Genomic DNA, 18582 nt, shown 5'->3' with positions numbered 1-18582 from the left:
GCATCATCGCACATTGTTCAATATACGCAACTAGTGGTCATGTGCACGTATCTTCGGCAGCGAACGCGCATCATGCAACATTATCGTTGCAATCGCTGTACACACTATCTCTACAGTCTTCGCGAGAGTGCCTCGAGCTCTACCTTCCCAAACGGCTTAGCGAAACACGTCTCGCACGAACTTGAAGCTTGTCCCTATCGGGTCAAAGGGCGCCGGTCACACTGCATGCATCTATCGTTTCCGGGAACTGATCCCGCTCGGGGATGTATGTGCAGATGTGCGCGTACCCAGAGCAGGCTCCTGAAATATTGTTGATATGCAAGAGCTGTCTGCTGTACTGAACTTGTATCTGTAGCGCATTGGCGTGATCAGGCTATCCGAGTGTCAGTTTCATGAGTTGTCTACAGATCGGAAACCGGAGTCTCGGTCTTGACGCGAATGCTCGATGTGACTACAACGGATTGTCTTTCCGACGAACGCATTGCTAACGCCATTGTCAAATCGTTGCCACGTCCGACTAGTGCTCCATGTTTTCATATCGCGAGGATGACAAACCACGCGCGCCACTGAGGCGCGTTGGCGTTGCGCACCAAAGGAACGCCTAGGCAAAGCAGCGTATTCCAGTATGTTCAAATTGTGCCGCCATCGGTTGAGGGGTAACATTTGCTAGTCATACCCAAACCCCGACAACACATATCATGCCATCTGCGAGATGCACGAATCGTCTCATACTTCTGGTCACCATGATAACTACCGAATTATGTAGACTGGGCCTGGTGTGATCGTCGTCGTTGTAAACGAACGTTTCGTCGTGCCTTCGATCGTCGGCTGCACTGACACGGCACACGCTCCGTCCGGGAGATACTCGACAAGGATGCTTGGCCGTCTATTCGTGGAGCTTGACTCAAAGCTTAATTCAAGGCGCTAGTGCGGCTTCAACGAGCCTTGCGCGGGGTGGCTGACGGAAGCTAATTCGGTGCTGATGAGGTGTATTGCGGGGTAATTTTGTCCAAACATCTCTCTCCCTCAACAAAGAGTCCTCTACCACGCAGTTTGAGTTCGCCGTTGCCAATCCACTAAGTCAAATGTACGCGATCCGGTTATCTCCAAAAAGCTTGAGTAAGGCCCGAGGGCGATGCTAGTTGCAACTCAAACCTGGGTTGCCTCTGCTTAGGCATATCGGCAGTGTGACAAGCGCCTGTCTAATATCTTACCGGCCCCTGCTGGTGTTGACAGCGTGACTACGTCTTTGCGCCTCAGTGGTGTGTTACGAAACGAAGGCCGAATCACAACTACGTCGAAATCTCCACTCCTCCTCGCCCACACCTCGGTGTCCAAGACGGAAGGTCGAGACTTGAGCAGGGTATCAGACATGGCAGCTGCAGTTCACTTCCTCATTGGACATCGCGGGACCGGCATGCTGACGTCTTGTTGCCATGATTGGCAGTTCCTCGACGCGATTTCGCCTAGACGTTCCCAGCATGTTTCCATGCGGGTAAGCGGTTGAGAGTGGGTGTGCTGACCGGCCACCCAGTAGGCTCAATTACAGCGCTGTGGCTTCGAGACCCAGTTTCATCGACGGGACGCTACCTTGTGGTCGATAACGCCGATTCCCAGGATGTGCGGAGTATATCTTTGATATGCTGTGCTCTAGGGTAACCCTCAATAAGCCTCTTCCATTGCTCAACGAGGCACTGTGCTAGCTCTGAATCATCTTTTGTCGCTTTGTTTTTGCCTGTTATCTGCCAACCCACTATGGAGTATCTCAGGAAGAAGGCTCAAGGAAGCCGAGAAGCGATAGCCACTGATACTACCCTCCAGCGGACGATACGGTATGGCACGAAAGCTGTCCGCGCAGCACCTTCAGTGGCAGGCCAATATCTACTTCAGAAGGCGCCCATCATTCAATGGCTGCCGAAGTACAATCCGCGATGGCTACTGAACGACACATTAGCCGGTATCACTGTTGGCGTTCTGCTCATCCCTCAGTCTCTGGCGTACGCGAAGATTGCGACAATCCCCGGACAGTATGGACTCATGTCGAGTTGGCTGCCTAACTTTCTGTACCTGATCATGGGTACATCTAAGGGTAAGTCCTTGCTACTCATTGCAACCTTTTTTACTAAGACTCGCACAGACCTGTCTACTGGTCCTACATCGCTCATGGGTCTCTTGACAGCGGAGATAATCGCAGATGTTGCTCAAGACGGATACTCACCACAAGCTATCGCTTCCGCTGTTGCTATGTCCGTCGGCATCTACTCCATGACGCTAGGCTTGCTCAAGCTAGGATTTCTGCTAGAGTTTATTTCCGTGCCTGTTCTGAGCGGCTTCATCTCCGCAGCTGCCATCGTCATCATGCTCGGCCAAATCCCCTCGCTATTCGGCATCACTGTCGGCTCCGGTACGGCGAACATCATTCACGACCTTTTCGCTAAAATACCACAATACGACGGTCCGACATGCGGAGTGGGACTTGGAGGCCTTCTCCTGCTCTATCTCATGCAAAAGATGGGGCAACGGTGGGGCAAGAAGAACAAGGCCATATGGCTGCTAGCACTTGGTCGTAGTGCTGTAGTCCTCATTCTCTTCGCTGGCATCTCGTACGCAGTGAACAAGGACATTGACCTTGAGAATGACGATCCTGTCTGGGCACTCAGCAAGGTAAAGTCTGATGGGATTGCAACGCCTCGCATGCCAGACTCGGCACTTATCGGCAAGGTATTCGCACGAAGCATTGCACCATTCATTGCAGCTGCGCTTGAGCATCTAGCTATCGCCAAAGCCTTTGGTCGCAAGAATGGCTACGTCACCGACGCCGCACAAGAGCTGGTCTATCTTGGCTTCACCAACTTCTTCAATTCCTTCTTCTCCTCCATGGCGGTCGGCGGTGCTATGTCGCGAACTGCCGTCAACTCAGAGTCTGGCGTCAAATCTCCAGCCTATGGTTTGATTGCAGGTGGTGTCGTAATCCTCAGTATCTTCAAGCTTTCGCCAGCGCTATACTGGATACCTAAAGCCACGTTGGCAGCCATTATTGTCACGGCAGTATGGCACATTGTAGTCCCCCTCAAAGTCTTCTACGGATATTGGCGCACCTCACTCGTCGACTTCACTACCTCTATGCTAGCCTTCTGGCTCACCCTCTTTGTCTCTTCAGAAGTTGGGATCGGCACGGCTGTCGGGTTCAACATCGTTTACCACCTCCTCTTCATGGCCTTCCACCGCGTTCACCGCATAACGTCCATCGAAGTGGCTTCCCACGGCCGCCAACCCGGCACGCATGCTACACCTCTCGATACCCAAGTATTCCGTATCCACCAGTCTATGCTGTTCTACAACGCCTACCACATCAAGACGCAGTGCCTCGACGCGGTCCAGACATTCAACTCCGGTGATGTGGCGACACTGGAGGCTGCGCACGCAAACCGCAACTGGAGTGTCGCTGGCAAAGACCGTGCCTTGCGTCTCCGCACAAAAGCCGAGATCCTCGAAGAACCTGTTCAGATCCGGAGTGTTGTGCTGGACATGTATGCCATGCATAATATCGACACAACAGGTCTTACGCATCTAAAAGATCTGAAAGCAGATATCGAAGCCTATGGTGGGAAGAACACGCAGTTCCGACTCGTAGGGCTAAATGACCGTGTTCGTGAGCGCTTCGCGAGGTTCGGGTGGAAGCTCCGCGATGTGGCTGACGTGAACAAGAAAGGCACGATAGTATATGATACAGTTGAGGAGGCTGTCTTCCGCCGCTCAAGGACATTTTCGTCGGATGAGATCGAAGTGGAGCCTACCGAGGTGTTTGTTGTCGGCGATGAGAAGAGTAAGGTTTAGATTACGGGTTCAAAGGTCGCATCATAGGTGTGCTACGCCTGTTTCTTCTCCCACCTCCGCTATCAGGAGTATTGTCACGATTTTATGATGAAACGCTCGTTATTCTTCAACTATACATAGTTTCACCTGTCTATACACGAGTCAGGATCCTTATATTCTGCATGTATCCACGATTCACTCTATTCCTTGTGCTTTGCACAGTGACCGGGCGCAATCTTAAATCTCTCTCGCCTCGAACCCCAACTCTTTTCGACGTCTTCTAACTTCGTTTCACTCTACACTATTTATCTACTCGCTCGTCTCGGCAAAGCTCCCGAACATGCCTCTACAGCACTCTCGGTTCCGCGCTATCTGCTCTTCCTCAGACAGCGCAGGGTCGATAACAGTACGAATATTAGACTTCAAGTCAACTGGAATGGCGCCACGCCGACCATACACATAAGTCTCGACCTCCATCTCCCGGTCAAGTTCTTGGAAGTTGTAAAACGTCCACTGTAGCGAGCTCTCCGGAAGAGGATCTGCTGGCCTACCACGTACTGGTAGAGTTACAGCAGCCATGGATCTTCGTTCACCAAAGCTGGCCGGCCACGGATGCGGAGATGACCTTGTGCCGTTGGGAAGTGGCCTTGGCTTAGCCCGCGGATTTGGAGATTGTCCGTAGTATGGCCTTGCGGTATTCATTCTTAACAATTTATTGAATCGTTCTTGAGCGTTGGGAGGCGAGTTACGCCAATTTTCACTTGATCCAATAGTTCGCAGGGCTGGTCTCTTTGTATCGAGAGAGCTCTGTTGAGGTGTTGTTGTGGTCGAGGAGCTATAGTTCGGCGGTGAGGACGTGCTGCTGGAAGGTATTTGGACTGCAGTAGCGGGGCTGAAAGTCGCGTTGTTGATGCTCTGCGGCTGTGATAAAGCCAATGCAGGCGGACTGTCGGGTTCTTCTTGTGGACAAGTCAGGGTGATCTGTGGGAACTGTCGCACTTTCCGGGGAAGTGTGACATTTGCTTGATCTGCAACAGGCTTCAAGAGATCTAACAGCTTCCTTTGGAAGGCGTCGAGTTCGTCCTTGTTCCTGGGTGTTGAACACTGCTGAGGTGCTTTAAGAAGCGCGTCTGATTTCGCCGCGGAAGTCATCGGGGCGAGAGCTTCTGGCGGATTGCTCAGCAATCGAAGCTGCGATTTCGCTTCGTCTTTGTTGTTTGGGACTGGGATTGGAAACTTTTCCGCGAGCGCACGGTTTGTTGGTAGTTTCTTCTTGGTGGGAGAGGTGACGTTGAGTGGCTTAGGTACAAGCTTGGGTAACAAACGAGTCTGCGCTTTGTACGAAAGTTGTTTCCAGAATGTCTTCGAATCGAAGAGAGGCAGTACCTCCGTTCGCACTTCCTCAGGCTTGTAGTCCGTGCGCATTTTCGCGGAGTGAGGGAGCTTCATTACGGAGAAGCTGGACCTTCTGAACCGATCAAAGGGGATGCTTTCGGCCACGACAGCTTTCTCCACCCTCGTTACCTCCATCTCCGACTCACTATGTGACTCACGCGCAGGAACAATTATCTGCGAAGTACGCAACGGCGAGCTCTTTGTCCGATATATCCCATCCTCGCGCGCTAACCCCGACTTCTTCTTGGTCTTCACGCTGTCCCTGTGTTTGCGCAGACCCCAATCTTTTCTTTCTCCTATACTCTTCCAGAAGCCTCTCTGCGCTACTTCGGTACGACCAGCCCGCCGAGAAATCAAGGCTGTCCAGTCGGCCTGTGCCTCGGGGCAAGTATGGCAGTCGTTCTGGCAAGCGTGTAGATGCCAGATTATGGTATGAATTGGCCAGCCACTACTTTCGCACGAGAGGACGTCATCGCATGGCTCGGAAATCTCTTGAAAGGAGACCTCGCAGACAGGGCAGCAAGCTGGGGTGAGTGCTTTAAGACAGATCAAGCGGTGGTCGAAGGCGTCGAGATCTTTCATACCCCACAGGTCCTTGTGGCAAAGAAGACAGTAAGTTTTCTCCAGATCTGATGAGAACGATGGTATCGGTGTGGATGGTTCCTCTCTCTCATCTAGTTCGCTGTTCTCGACTTGCAGCGTCTCCAACGAGGTCTCGTCGCTGTCTCCAACCTCCCTTTCCTCTAGTGGATTCTTCACAATCTGACTCTTAGCTTCCTTCGCCTTTTCTCTCAAACCATCCCAACACTTGTTGAAATGGATGTTTGCTTTGGCTTTGGGCTTTAGCTCTACTCGTTGATAGCAGATACCACACGTGGACTTATCGGCCTTTATGGCCTTCTTAGGCACAGGTGGTGGTTGACGCCTAGGTGGAGGTGGTGGATCTTTGACTTGGGCGGCTGGAATTTCAGGAGACGGAGGCGCAGTGGGGGCTTCTAGGTCTGGCATCGCATAATTGTTCATCTGGTCAGCTTTGATCTGAACAGTTCTAAGGCGATACAATGTGAGAACGGGCGCTTATAAGTCCGTGGAATTGAAGTTGTGTTGCTGTGGCTGTGAAATAGGTCGAGCGGGTGTGATTTGTCCGTCTATAAGAAAGCCGTGAGTACGAGAAGCTTAGCCTAGTAGATTTAGGTTACACTGAGTGTTTGTGCGTTCGGAAGCCAATGCTTTTCCACACATTCACCAAGCCAATTCAGGTTTCACGTTACAGACTGCGAAGCCACGAAGACTCTTGCTTCACCCATCCTGGTTGAGAGAGAACTGGCGCATTCTATGAGGAACACCAAGTAAATTGATTGGTGTCTCTCCATGCCCGTCGTGAGCTTTACCTTTTTGACAACTCCCCATATATCTACGGGGAACACGAATACGACTCTTATCGATACATTTTGGTGGCTCTATCCTGTTCAAGTAAATGAATACATATCAGCCTCGTGCAGAGAACGACATTAAAATGAGGGATCTCGAAGTCTACATCACGCTTAAATATGAGTATCTCACATTTTTTGTATCAATGTAGATTGCAGTGCATCTTTTCAATTTCCTCACTGTATCATATAGCAGCAACGTCTTGTGCAGCCGAGCAAATGTGAGCCAGGAAAGCCTGGTACCTTATCATGGCGAGGCTACGACATTGAACTCATCGTTACAGCAAAAGCCAGTGATACCAGGGTTACTACGAGTCAGACGTGGTAGCAGGTCTTCGAGGTCACCAAATGAGATGTGCCGATACAATGTTGAGAACATCGGAGAGTATCGCACGATCGTCACCGGCATCATTCCAAGCTGAGTGAAACCCCACTGTTCGTGCATACCGCATTCTAGCAAACCCCCATGGGCCTATCCAAGCTATATCATGATTACATAGAAGCTCTCTTGACCATCACGCATCTGCACAACCGGTTAACATTGTCTATCATTATCCATCGAAACATGTCAGCCCAGGACTACATTGTCATTGTGAAAGATATCGAGAAAGGCTGCGCTACATTCGGCCAGTGGGACCGCCTCAGCACAAACATGGTCTTTGCGCTTCCATGGCGACTTCTGCAGCAATGTCCAGATGGACTGATACTAGATGAGCCCGAGACGGTAGAGAAGTTGGCCGAGAAAGAAGATGCCTTGTCGGAATGGGACAACGGAGACCGCGGTGTCCGGTGGGACGAAAATGTAGGCTGGACGTTCAAGTCTCTAGAGAAGCCAGACGCACCTAGTACCGAAGAAGACTTGACTCTGCAACCGAGCCTCGCAGATTCTGTCGAAGAGGAAGTCCTGGCATACATAGCGACACTACACACTTGCCGGAAGCCTTACCCGCATGTATGCCCATTAGTGCTCAGAAAGGTTCCAAGGCGCCCGAGTTCCGGACGGAACACTCGTGATCGCATCGACGCTTTTCGGAGTCTTGAAAAATTTACCGGGTCACGATTTGGAAATGGCACTTCAATGCTAAGAAACGAGCTTCTAGTGAGCCAAAACGAAGACCATGCAGCCACAGATAGTGATGTTGTTAAACTTGACTCGTTCAGGTTAGCGCATCTTTGGTACGAGCGTTTTGACTCAAGGGCTGGGGAGTACGATATGACGGGCATCAAACTGCTCGAAGAAGAGCCTGGCCAAATAATAGTTTGTGGTCCTAGAAGCTTAGCACAAGAAGAGTACTAATGTCAGTATGGAAGCATTTCAGCCATTAGACGTGTCGATAAGAATTGTACTTGTGCTTCTTGCATTGTGCTGCATACATACTATCAGATCTTAATAAGTATACAGTTCTAAAGATGATGTATACTCCCAATTAGAAGATGATTTACTGGAACACTTTTGTAAAATGGGATACAAGTTGCAGACGCCCTTGGTAAGGTCTTCTTGGCTCGCACTAGATCGACATGTCGCGGTTTTGCTGCCGCGCTGATAGCTGCTCTTGTGCTCCGAGGCAAGCGCGCCGGCTTGTAAGATCCCGGTGTTGCAGCTAGCGTGATTCATGATCAAGGTTGTGCGCCGCAAGATTATAGCATGAAAGTCCGACTTTGTTGCCAACGAAGGTATCCGTCATGCGAAACAACGATACCTAGGTACCTAGGTAAAGTAGAACGGAGCAGACATCAAAGTGCATCTTCATCCGCACGGAGGGTTGAGAGCGCCAAGATTAGGAAAAGCAATAAACTGCATGATGCAGGATCAAAGCACAAGACGAAAGGTGGTGTTGCGGATAGGCAAAGCCGACGGCATCATAGCGTTGGGGGCGCAAGAGACGTCATCAAACCCACGCTAGTACACGACTGGCTTAGCGGAGCTCGACGCGATCGGTGTGGGTACAGCGCGGCAAGTTTGATTCGGAGCTTGTGTTGCGTTTGTGAATTGTATTGCATTATGCGTATGCATGGGGTATCAGTAAATTTTGGTCGATGGCGTGTATCAAAGCCGACTTTTAAGGGATCTTTTTGATCCACTTCCTTAGAACATCTGCCTGTTCTTCATCTCCACAGGCAAAAAGCACATCAATAGTGCAGATAGCCAAATACCACCAGCGCCTAGCCAGAGGATACCAGAACTCTGATCGGCCAGAAGCTGAGCACCCGCAAAGGGTGCGACAATTCCTGCAATACGACCGAGACAAGAAAGCATGCCACTTACGCTACCACGGTAGACAGTGTCGAACAGCTCCGGAGCAGACGCGTACAAGACCGCATTAAAATACTGAACACATGTCAGTATTGGAAACGTTGAGTTCCGACATCGTCACTTACGGTTTGCATAATGTACTCCAATGCGTTCAAACCCACATAAGCAGCCGTCGAAGACACCTGGGTATACATTGCCATGGAGATACCCTGGCAAAGGGCGGAAAAGACCAGTGACCACTTTCGACCCACAAGTGGCAACTGAATGGACGCAAGAGCCAAAATGGCACCTATGATACCTGGGAAATAGATAATCAAGTACTGCTCATAGGTGTCGCTAACAGTTCCTCGGCCCTCATCGACGTTGTTGCGTAGCAGGATAAGCGGGAGGAAGGTACCCGCCAGGTTAAAGGACCAGTAGTCTCCCTGTCTTTGTTAGTAGGCAACATAATGATGGAAAGTCAAGCTGCTTACCATGTATGCCAGCGCAAGCAAGACGAAAGTGAAAGCGGTCAGCTTGTTGGTGAAAATGCCCTTGAGGCGCGTAAGCTCCTTGCCGAATCCTTTGATGACTTTCTTGGTGGTATCCTTGGTACTTCGAGGGGAGTCTCGTGCGCTCGATGTGGCATTCCGCTTTTTGGTGAAAATGCCCTTGAGGCGCTGAAGCCCATTGCCTTTCTCGGGGGTAGCCTGAGTAGCCTGAGTAGTTCGAGGTACCTCAGTGGAAAGTCGTGCGCTTGACGTGGCATTGGACGACACTTCATCTATGGCGGCAAACATCTCCATAGTCAACGTTGGAGCTGGCTGCTTGTTGAATTTCGCAATCCTGTGAAGGACGTTAAGGGCCTCCTGCTCTTTTCCTCGCGCAAGCAGGAACTTTGGGGACTCATGGAAAGTGAAGACGAAGTACCGAAGGAAAAAGACGGCCAAGGTCATACAGCCAAGCACTATGACAGTGTAACGCCATCCCATGTTACTGTCAACGGTACAGCAAGCAACTCCAGGCTCGACGTCTGGACAAGCCGGCGCTTCGGGATCGCAGCGCCATTTAGCTTGGCCGGTGGTGCCGTAGGCAATGCAAGAGGCAATGGCGACACCGATGGGCTGCCACATGGAAAGAAGCGCGACAAGGAAGCGACGGTTATGAGGTAGGAACTCGAGCGCGATGGTCGCATCGATAGGTATGTTACCTCCGAGGCCCAATGACGCGAGGAAGTAGATGGCGCATATCGCAGGGTAGTTGTACTTGGGTGCGGCCTGGCATATTATTAATTACCGGTAATCAAATCTACGGCTTCATGAACATACCAGCAAGAGTCCGAATACGGAGGTAATGAGACAAGTCAAGTTGAAAGCCCACTTGCGTCCGATGATATCCACAGCAAGACCAAAGCCGAGCGCACCGACAGCAAGTCCTGCGTTGGCGATCGCAAATATATCTCCAGTGTGTTCGTCCGAAACTCCCATCTGCAAACGCTTTAGTACAGGGTACCCGCTTTGTCTGGCCTAACTCACCTCTTGGTAGATGGCAGAAGCAATTAAACCAACACCTTGTGACCAGGCGAGATCAAGGAAGTATCCAAAGCCACAGAGGAACCAGATGCATATCTGGTATCTGCCCATTCCAAATTTATCGAGCTCGACATTGATGAGGGCGGCCTTCTTCTCAAAGGTGTTGAGCGGGTTTGCGGCTGTGCCTTTAAGAATTGCAGCGAAAGACAAGTCGGTTTGGTCGACGCGTTCTACGTCGTTATAGATGGGGATTTCGACTTTAGCGCGCGCATTTTCGGGGTGCTCGACGGGTATCTTCTCCTCGTCGCTGAGGTGCGCAGGGCTGCGCTCCGGCTGCTTGACATCCATCTTGACGGCGGCAGGGCAAGCTACTGTCAAGGGCAGGGTATTGTCAGGTGACTGCGCGTAGACTGGGTGAGAGTGAGTCGCCGCGTGGTAATGGCAGTTTACAGGGTCGGTACCGTGGGACAAGGTATGTTATACGTACGCGGGGAACGAGTAGCTCTTTCACGCTACCGTCGACTACTGGCGAAACGGATCTAAGCGATGAAGGCGCTACGATCTAAGTGCTGATCCAAGCCTCGTCCGTTCAACGGCCCTCATGTCCAAGACGGCAGAGGTTTAGCTGATCCGATCTCATTGGGTGCCACCGACTGATGACGGCATAGCCAGTAGCCCTGTCGCGCGACTTTGCCTGACCCTGTTCTTGCATGGTTTTGTTCCTTCGGCATGGCCGTGTAGCGATAAATCTTGGACAGCGACTAACAAGATGCACTAACAGCTCAGCTGATTAGAGTCTGATAGGTTCGCCGTTCCGTCGCGATGCGATTGTAGAACATAAGCGGCGGCAAATGCACCCGTGGACGGATACCAACAGAGATGCACTACGCAGTGCCTAGACCAGTGGCTCCGCTTGAGGCTGAGGGTTACGCAGGAGGAGGAGCTGCACCGTCATTTTCTGGCACGCTTGCTGCAAACTCCTCTCCACTCTCCAATATCACCGCGGAGCTCCACTACCAATCTCAATCTCGCCATCCACAAGACGGGCGCTGGTACCGAGATCTCTGTTTGCCATGACCCGCCCTCCCCAGTTTTTCGAGATCCTAGGTTCGTTATCGGCGACTGCGCTTTCCATATGTAGTTTAGTGTAGAGCCCGATAACGCCACACGAAACATTGAAGTGATCGCATGGCCCGCCTCGGTTACCTGCACACATCTCCACGTCACGATTGATGACTTTTCTCATTGTATCCACCACTGTCTAGGTAGCTTGAGTGCGACTGACACGAGATGACTCCCCTAAAGATTCGTATGGAGGTCATCGTTAGCTCTCCGGCTAACCTGAAAGCGTTGTCTCTTCACCGAGCGCGCCAGGACGCACTCGGCTCACATCTGCCGTTCAAACGCCCAGCAGAGAGGTCGTTGTCACTGTCACAGTTCATCATTACCCAAGCGGCCTTCTGGATTGAGGAGCTAATCAAACGGTATCTATACGAAATCTGCAAATTCATAGCTTCTGTCGAACTCCGCGATCGCTGCTGCAAGCTTCAAGGACAAGTTATCTGTGTTTGCATAGTGCTTCATATGTCTCTTCCATGGATACCGCAGTACTCTTTTGAGCGTTTTCCGATTCCATTCCCCGATCAAAGCTCGCTGCTCACGGTCTTTTATTTGAAATATGTACGCGTTACGAAGGTGCAGCTGACATTCTAGACATTGAATATCCTCAAGCTTACCTGTCTATATAAGCACCCTTGCGCCGCGGAATAAGGAGCTCTCTACAACACATCGCATACATACACCCAACACGCAAATAAGCAACATCTTGTACAATTTCCAGTATACGCAACCAATCTACCTATCTACACCAATATAACGTCTCATCGCCTTACACCATATCATCAATCATGAGCCACTCTTCCCCTATGGACTTGCCTTCGAACACTATCCAAACCGAGGAACAAGACCCACAGAACTGGATCACATACTGTGACGTACATCGCCTTCCGTTGCTAGCCGATGAAACAAGGCCAATCTCCATCGGAGAGAACGTTCTATCCAAGGCCTCAGGCAGGTTTCTATGGGCAGACTTGATGTTCGAGATCGTCAAACGGCAACCCACTACATCTAATATCACTGCTTGCCTGGAGACTGCGCCGGATGATGCTATGGAACTGGTTCCATTGTTGTTGCAGGTCTACAGCAATGTACTTACACGAGAAGAGCGTGAAGAGCTGTCTTGGATCATATTACTCCTAACACACAACCAACACACTGGCCACACCTGCACCCTTGCAAGTCTCGATCGCATGTTGTTCGAGACCTCGCTGACCGGCCGCACGGGCACCTCTCTCGGTGAAAGAATACGCGACAACTTCACTCCTCTGTTTGATCTCGAACAAGAGGATGGGATCACTCTCAGTCATCTCAAGATCCACGATCCTGCACGCGCTTTTGGGCTTACGTGCACACCTTCCACGACGACTGTTACTTTTGCGCACCCATCGCTCACTGAGTATTTTCTTCAACACCGCGACAAACCTCTCAACGGGAGGGTGAAAGACGCCCCTGTCTTCAACAGCGCTGAGCTACATTTTCGCCTACTACAGCAATGCTTTCTGAGTTTCGCTGAGCCTCAAAGCGAACCTTTAACCGAAGCGGCCGAAGCGTTTCGGAAGTACGCCGCTACTCACTGGTACACCCACCTCGCAGGCACTTTACCGAGTGACAATGTCGAAGCCCTGAATCTTTCGGAAGACGACCGTGAAGAGATGTTAGGGCCTCTTAACCATTTCTTCAAAGATGAGAATATCGTGCAGCACTGGTGTCAGCACCTACCAGCAACATTCTTCAGCAGAGCCAGATCTGAAGATGTGGGCGAGTTGAAAAGTCTTTGCTATTACCACTCAGACCCAGAAGCGTTCGAGTTTATCAAACTTAGCGCCTTCATGAGCTCCAAGAAGTGGCAGGACTTCTGGCTACCAGTAGCAAAGGTGCACGCTAAGAGGGGACTACATGGCGACTGGGATCGAAACCACTCACTCCAGGTAATCTTCCACATCAAGCACCTCGTCGATACAGAAGATGCGGTCGCAGATATCCGAGGAGAGTTGTCCCAGCAAGAGATGACTGAGGCTGCAGAATGGACCGAGTTGGAGTCGAAGACAGATCCGCCTGAATTCAACTTGAAAGAAGAGAGCTCAGGGTTTGAAGAGGAGGAGACATTGTCTTCTGAGGCGACTCAGAGTATCATTGAGGCATGATTGTGTTTGAGTCAGACGTGCTAGGGGGTTTCAAGGTAGATGTCAGCAGGTCGAAAACAGCATTGTGAAGCAGCCAGTAGTACTTCAAGATACTTAAATCTATTCTGTAAACGCAATGAACACACTGAGAACTACCTGTTTATCGCGAGGTAACGCGAAAGCGAGTTGCATAATCGCTGTATTGATTCATGCTACACGCGATGCAAGATGAAGAAAGACATATGGCCTCGCCGAATAACTCCGACCCATGCTATATATCCAATCACCCTTCCCGTATCTCTGCCCATCCTGTCCACCTTCCCAGTCTTCTTATTCAACCACCTCCACCACGTCGTTTGACTTCAGAGGAGCCATCACGATAGGTCTCTGGTCGGTCTGCACAGCACATCCCGACGCACCTGTCGAGCCACCCGCAAGCGCCTGCCTCAGCTGGTTCAAGATCGTGAATTCCGTGCGCAGCTTGACGGCATATACAGCGACCTTATAGAAGCCCTGCATGAAGAAGCGACCGCTATAGGCCAAGCCCAGGACGCTGGCATCGAGCATGATTATGAGGACGTTGACAGCGATGAGATTGCGGAGGTTGTCTCGAGTGGTGCGACGACTATTGCCGAGGAGCTCGAGGCTCTGGAAGTACTTCGATGTTTGCCAGATGTATAGCATTCCGATGATGCATTCTTGGGTGAAGAAAGCGCCGACTTGCACTTTGTCCCAGATCAGGTTGGCCTTCTCGAGTCGTGCGCTGAAGCGTGGGTGGCGCTGCGATCAATTAGTATGGTACAGTTGCTTGCGACGAAAGACGTGCAGCAATCATCCCGAACAAGACTGTGGTAAGGCCAAAGATGACCGAGTTAGTAGTAATCATGTAGAGGATATAGCGGTCTTTCTTCGTGTTTCTCCACACGAGGCCGAGGCGTGAGTAGAGAACAAAAGACTGAGCGACGACGAAGACGAGCCATGATAGGTAGATGAAGACGATGGCCGAGTAAGAAGTCCACTTGTTGAAGTTGGCCAAGATGATGGAGATGCCGTGGACTACCAGCCCCCAACTGCAGAGCAAGCAGCTCCAGAAGTAGAGGCTGCGACGAGTTGCCCTGTAGAGCAGGCGGATATTAAGCTCTATGCAGATAAACCAGGCGATTCCCAGGAAGGCTGCTGCGGCCATGGAAGATGGTCGGTCGGCCAATTCGGGTGCCTTGGGGTTGCTGGAGTCTGTTTCCGCGGTCATAGTGACTAGCGTGAGAGAGGTGCTTCTCGGGCGGGTGTTGTAGGTCGTCGTGAGTTGAAGATGCTGAAGGCTGCAAAGCGCTGAGGTACGATAGATAAACGTAGCGGTGTGGGACGATGTCGGTGGCCGAAAGCGTTCTCGCGTGGGCGTGCCTTCCTCAGTCACCCTCACGGTGACTGCCGTTGTAGACTCGGTACCGAGAAACCGCCCAGGACACGCGACGCGAGCACATGGTGAGTGCCAAGACAATATCCTCGAATGCGACTGCTCTCCCAGAGGCAAGTCACCGTGCCTTCATAACAAATATCAGACTGGCAAACAAATCGGTGAGGGTTATGAAGCAACCTCTTACCAAGAAAAACCTGAACGGGTGCTTTACTGTCTAGACAAGTACCAAAGTGAAAGCTCACGCATTCCCTAAGATAACGTAGACTTCTAGTAGGAGCTTTTTGAGCTTTTTCCTAGCATGAGGTGAGGCAAGAACGTGAAGGAAATGATGACTTTTAAGATCTGACAAGTTGCATGACGCAACAGATGACGAACCTGACACCTAGCATGCTGTCAAGACCACGTAATTTCGTCTTGCACATCCCCAATCTCACTTTCTTGCGGTAGTGTTGACCTCAGCGACATTCTCTTGCCTGCTCAAGATCTTCTTGGGGCCCCAAGTACCAGCTCTACCACCGGGATCAACACGACCCTTCTTGGGACTCATCCTCTCACCACCTCCAGCGCCTCCATTGAGCTCTTTGATGTTCTTGGGTGCGGCAGCCATCTTGATGGTCGATACGGTGTTCAATGGTGTTACTGGGGCGTTGGCAGGGCCACTGCCACCGCCGTTCCTTTTGCCTTTTGGCTTCTTTCCAACCGACGTCTCGATCCAGGCACCCCCCTCTTTCTTGGCCTTGCGCTCAGCTTCCTCTTTCTCGCGCTTCGCACGCTGTTCCGCTTCTCGCTCCCGTGCGGCTTTGTCGCGAGCCTCACGTCGGACGCGCTCCTCCTTGGCCCTCAGTTCCGCTGCCTGCTTCTCCCTCACTGCGCGCTCGCGAGCTTCGTAGGCCTTGGCAAACTCGTGCTGCTCGAACCGGACTTGGGCCTCAGTCTCAGCGCGGGCCTCGAGCTTGATGCAAGGGTAACATGGGAAGTGCGATGGGCGAGGCTTGTCATCGTCGCTAATGTCGGGGCACACGTTGTTGGAGAGAAAGCCCGGACGGCACATCTCGATGTACGGGCGATCAGAGAGGTGCCCACATGTGTGCAGCTTCTTCCAGTAGAGACACATCTTGAAGAGACCTTGATAATGTCAGCAACTTACGTAGACACGGCTGCCAGCTAGTACTTACGTTGTCAGAGTGTGGCTTCAGATTGGAGAGAAGAGGTCGCGATGGTTTGGAATCGCGTGTAGAAGAAGCAAGGAAGAGTGGAAGACTGCTGTTTCAGGCTTGGGGAAGGATGGAAGGTACATGAGTGAGGTGAGAGAATGTCAAGGGGTGGCTCTTACTTCGCACATGGCTTATCGTACGCAAAGCGGCAGGAGCGTCTAAGGTGAGAGAATGAGCACCATGCGAGGGGGCGGCCCTCCCTCATCGGGTAGGCAACGACGAATTGCAATGACTAAATGGAAACTGGGCCAGGAAAGACGTGCAACTGAAACCAACGGTACAAGATATTGAAACTATAAAGGGTATATCCATCGCAATACGCAGACCATTGAGATCTGATGTCCATCCATACAAATATCCTGGGTATCCTACCTTCCTGAAAACATGCACTAGGTAGCATGCCGGGCCCAAGAGACACCGTAAGAAATGCCTGCAAGTATACTGAGAGCAGGAGAAAACAACGCAGAGTTGTCTACGCCCTCATCTTCCGTCGCATCTCCGGACGGGCGCCGCGATGCTCGACCTCGGTGATGCGGCTGCCGCCAATCTCCTTGACCTTCGCTACGAGGGTGTCGGTCTGGTCGAGCTCTTCAATGTCATCACCGCCTCCTATGCTCTTGCCCATGAGCAGGATGTTAGGCACCGTTCGTCGGCCTGTCGACTTGTGCAAGAAGGCTTGTAGTTGTTGGCCGATTGGGCTCTTATCGAGTTCGACGACGTAGGGTTCGGGCTTGATGTTGTACTTCTCGAGCAGGATGTGTTTCGCTTTCTTCGAGAATGGGCAGTAGGATTTCGAAAAGATGATCACTACGATGAGTTAGTGACTGCGCAAGGCTCAAATGAGCGAGGAGTAACGTACTTGGACTCTTCTTCAAGATGGCATTGAGCTCCATCTCGACTTCGTGGTCCTCAAGCGTCTCATGCTCCATCATGGCTGCTTGGTCGCGCGGCTTGCCGCCCTGTTGCGCGACGCCAGGGACCCTGTCACCGTCCATCTTGACGCGGCCCGCGACACTCTTCTGGTCCTGCCCTTCCACCTTGACTTTGTGGTCTGTGTACTTGTCCTCGGCGTTCTTCTTCGCCTGTTCTTCGGCGGCTTTGAGTCGCGATCCGACGCTCTCTGCATCGCGCTGCTTCGCCGCTTCTGCGTATTCTTTTTCTTGTAAGGCTTGTTGGGTTTTGGTGTAAAAGTCGGATGTTTGTGTCTGGTGGGCTCCTCTTGACATGTAGAACAGCACGACGACTGTGACGACAATGAGGATGCCATAGAACCTCATGCGACGTTGCGACGGCATGATGGCGATGTGTGTAGATGGATGTGGTATGTGTCGTGTGATGGGCGGGTGCGCCGTATGCGTAAAGTGTCAAGCTGGTATGTTGCTCGAAGACTGCCGGTTACCAATGGCGGCGGAAGTATAGAGCCTTGTTTATATGGATCGACGGGCGGTGCTGATGGTACCCGTGGTTCGATGGAGGTCCGTGGACTGCGATGGTCGCAGGAGCGCGGTAGTAGCGCGTGGTGATGATTAAAGGTATGGAAGACGTGTGCGATAATCCTGCAAGGGAAACGTGTACAGAAAAGAAGTACACAATAACTGCTATATTCGCTGAAACAGTGCGGCGGTTTAGAGTGTGTTGGTGAGTTGGTGGACCCGGCGCTGGAAACAATGTGGAGGGATGGTGGCCCTGGCTTCTTGCCTTGGTTCGCGTCATGCCGCTTTCCGCATCTCTCCTCACTCCATCCCGGTCAACCGTCCGCCTGCCAGTGCTGTGATTCGCGACTCTGAGCCACGGTGCCTGCCTAAATCCTCTTCTGTCCTGGGCTTCTTTGTTCGCATAGTTCCATGCGCTCCCAATGTCTGCCTAGACGGTGGACGGCACGCACTGTACGTAATTGCGCGCACATGAAGGAGTTGTCTTGACGCAGTGCGACACTCGATACAAACCACCTTCGAGACCTCCACATTGAATTCGCAAACACGCAGGAGCACAGCGATGCAAGGCGAAGACGTTGTGCTGTGCCTCCGCTGACCACCCATCCCTGACCGACGACACTATCGAAATGCCGCCGACACCCCGACGGCGCGTGACCTCGCGTTGATGGAAAACGTTTCCAGCTTCAAACCAAGAACGTCGGATCGTCTACTCCATCAACACACGCCGTCACTACTCCCCGCGTAAGTGGAGGTGCCGTCTTGTCTCTCTCTTGGTGTACTCGAAGCATAGAGTAAGCTCCCCGCACCATGCGTCTCACGACGACATGCAGCCTGTGACCAGGTTCTCCACAGACGGCTGCAGTCCTG

General features: G+C 51.7%; 8 protein-coding genes across 8 annotated transcripts; 3 read left to right on the top strand and 5 right to left on the bottom strand.

The window, feature by feature from the left end:
* Window positions 1–1755: 1755 nt before the first annotated feature.
* On the top strand, window positions 1756–3837 carry J4E79_001251 (uncharacterized protein; the record flags this gene model as incomplete). The annotated part of the gene is made up of 2 exons (XM_049350161.1): window positions 1756–2089; window positions 2138–3837. 2 exons carry the CDS (start codon window positions 1756–1758, stop codon window positions 3835–3837), a joined length of 2034 nt encoding a protein of 677 aa, XP_049215320.1.
* A 288-nt stretch (window positions 3838–4125) lies between these two features.
* J4E79_001250 (uncharacterized protein) lies at window positions 4126–6219 on the bottom strand (the record flags this gene model as incomplete). The annotated part of the gene is made up of 1 exon (XM_049350160.1): window positions 4126–6219. One exon carries the CDS (start codon window positions 6217–6219, stop codon window positions 4126–4128), a length of 2094 nt encoding a protein of 697 aa, XP_049215319.1.
* Window positions 6220–7206: 987 nt separating this feature from the next.
* On the top strand, window positions 7207–7655 carry J4E79_001249 (uncharacterized protein; the record flags this gene model as incomplete). Its single annotated transcript, XM_049350159.1, has 2 exons — window positions 7207–7593; window positions 7614–7655. The coding sequence occupies 2 exons, from the start codon at window positions 7207–7209 to the stop codon at window positions 7653–7655; spliced, it is 429 nt and encodes a 142-aa protein (XP_049215318.1).
* A 1072-nt stretch (window positions 7656–8727) lies between these two features.
* J4E79_001248 (uncharacterized protein) lies at window positions 8728–10754 on the bottom strand (the record flags this gene model as incomplete). Its single annotated transcript, XM_049350158.1, has 5 exons — window positions 8728–8970; window positions 9021–9320; window positions 9369–10151; window positions 10203–10361; window positions 10410–10754. The coding sequence occupies 5 exons, from the start codon at window positions 10752–10754 to the stop codon at window positions 8728–8730; spliced, it is 1830 nt and encodes a 609-aa protein (XP_049215317.1).
* Window positions 10755–12313: 1559 nt separating this feature from the next.
* On the top strand, window positions 12314–13669 carry J4E79_001247 (uncharacterized protein; the record flags this gene model as incomplete). Its single annotated transcript, XM_049350157.1, has 1 exon — window positions 12314–13669. The coding sequence occupies one exon, from the start codon at window positions 12314–12316 to the stop codon at window positions 13667–13669; it is 1356 nt and encodes a 451-aa protein (XP_049215316.1).
* A 309-nt stretch (window positions 13670–13978) lies between these two features.
* On the bottom strand, window positions 13979–14897 carry J4E79_001246 (uncharacterized protein; the record flags this gene model as incomplete). Its single annotated transcript, XM_049350156.1, has 2 exons — window positions 13979–14428; window positions 14451–14897. The coding sequence occupies 2 exons, from the start codon at window positions 14895–14897 to the stop codon at window positions 13979–13981; spliced, it is 897 nt and encodes a 298-aa protein (XP_049215315.1).
* A 598-nt stretch (window positions 14898–15495) lies between these two features.
* Window positions 15496–16407, bottom strand: J4E79_001245 (uncharacterized protein; the record flags this gene model as incomplete). Its single annotated transcript, XM_049350155.1, has 3 exons — window positions 15496–16190; window positions 16213–16222; window positions 16399–16407. 3 exons carry the CDS (start codon window positions 16405–16407, stop codon window positions 15496–15498), a joined length of 714 nt encoding a protein of 237 aa, XP_049215314.1.
* Window positions 16408–16751: 344 nt separating this feature from the next.
* J4E79_001244 (uncharacterized protein) lies at window positions 16752–17574 on the bottom strand (the record flags this gene model as incomplete). Its single annotated transcript, XM_049350154.1, has 2 exons — window positions 16752–17086; window positions 17139–17574. 2 exons carry the CDS (start codon window positions 17572–17574, stop codon window positions 16752–16754), a joined length of 771 nt encoding a protein of 256 aa, XP_049215313.1.
* Window positions 17575–18582: the final 1008 nt, after the last annotated feature.

Source organism: Alternaria viburni, assembly GCF_023758015.1.
Source record: "Alternaria viburni strain BMP 2772 chromosome Unknown scaffold_2, whole genome shotgun sequence".
Lineage (NCBI taxonomy): Eukaryota > Fungi > Ascomycota > Dothideomycetes > Pleosporales > Pleosporaceae > Alternaria > Alternaria viburni.
Note: the sequence above shows the minus strand (reverse complement) of the source record. Positions and strands in the feature narration are given on the sequence as shown.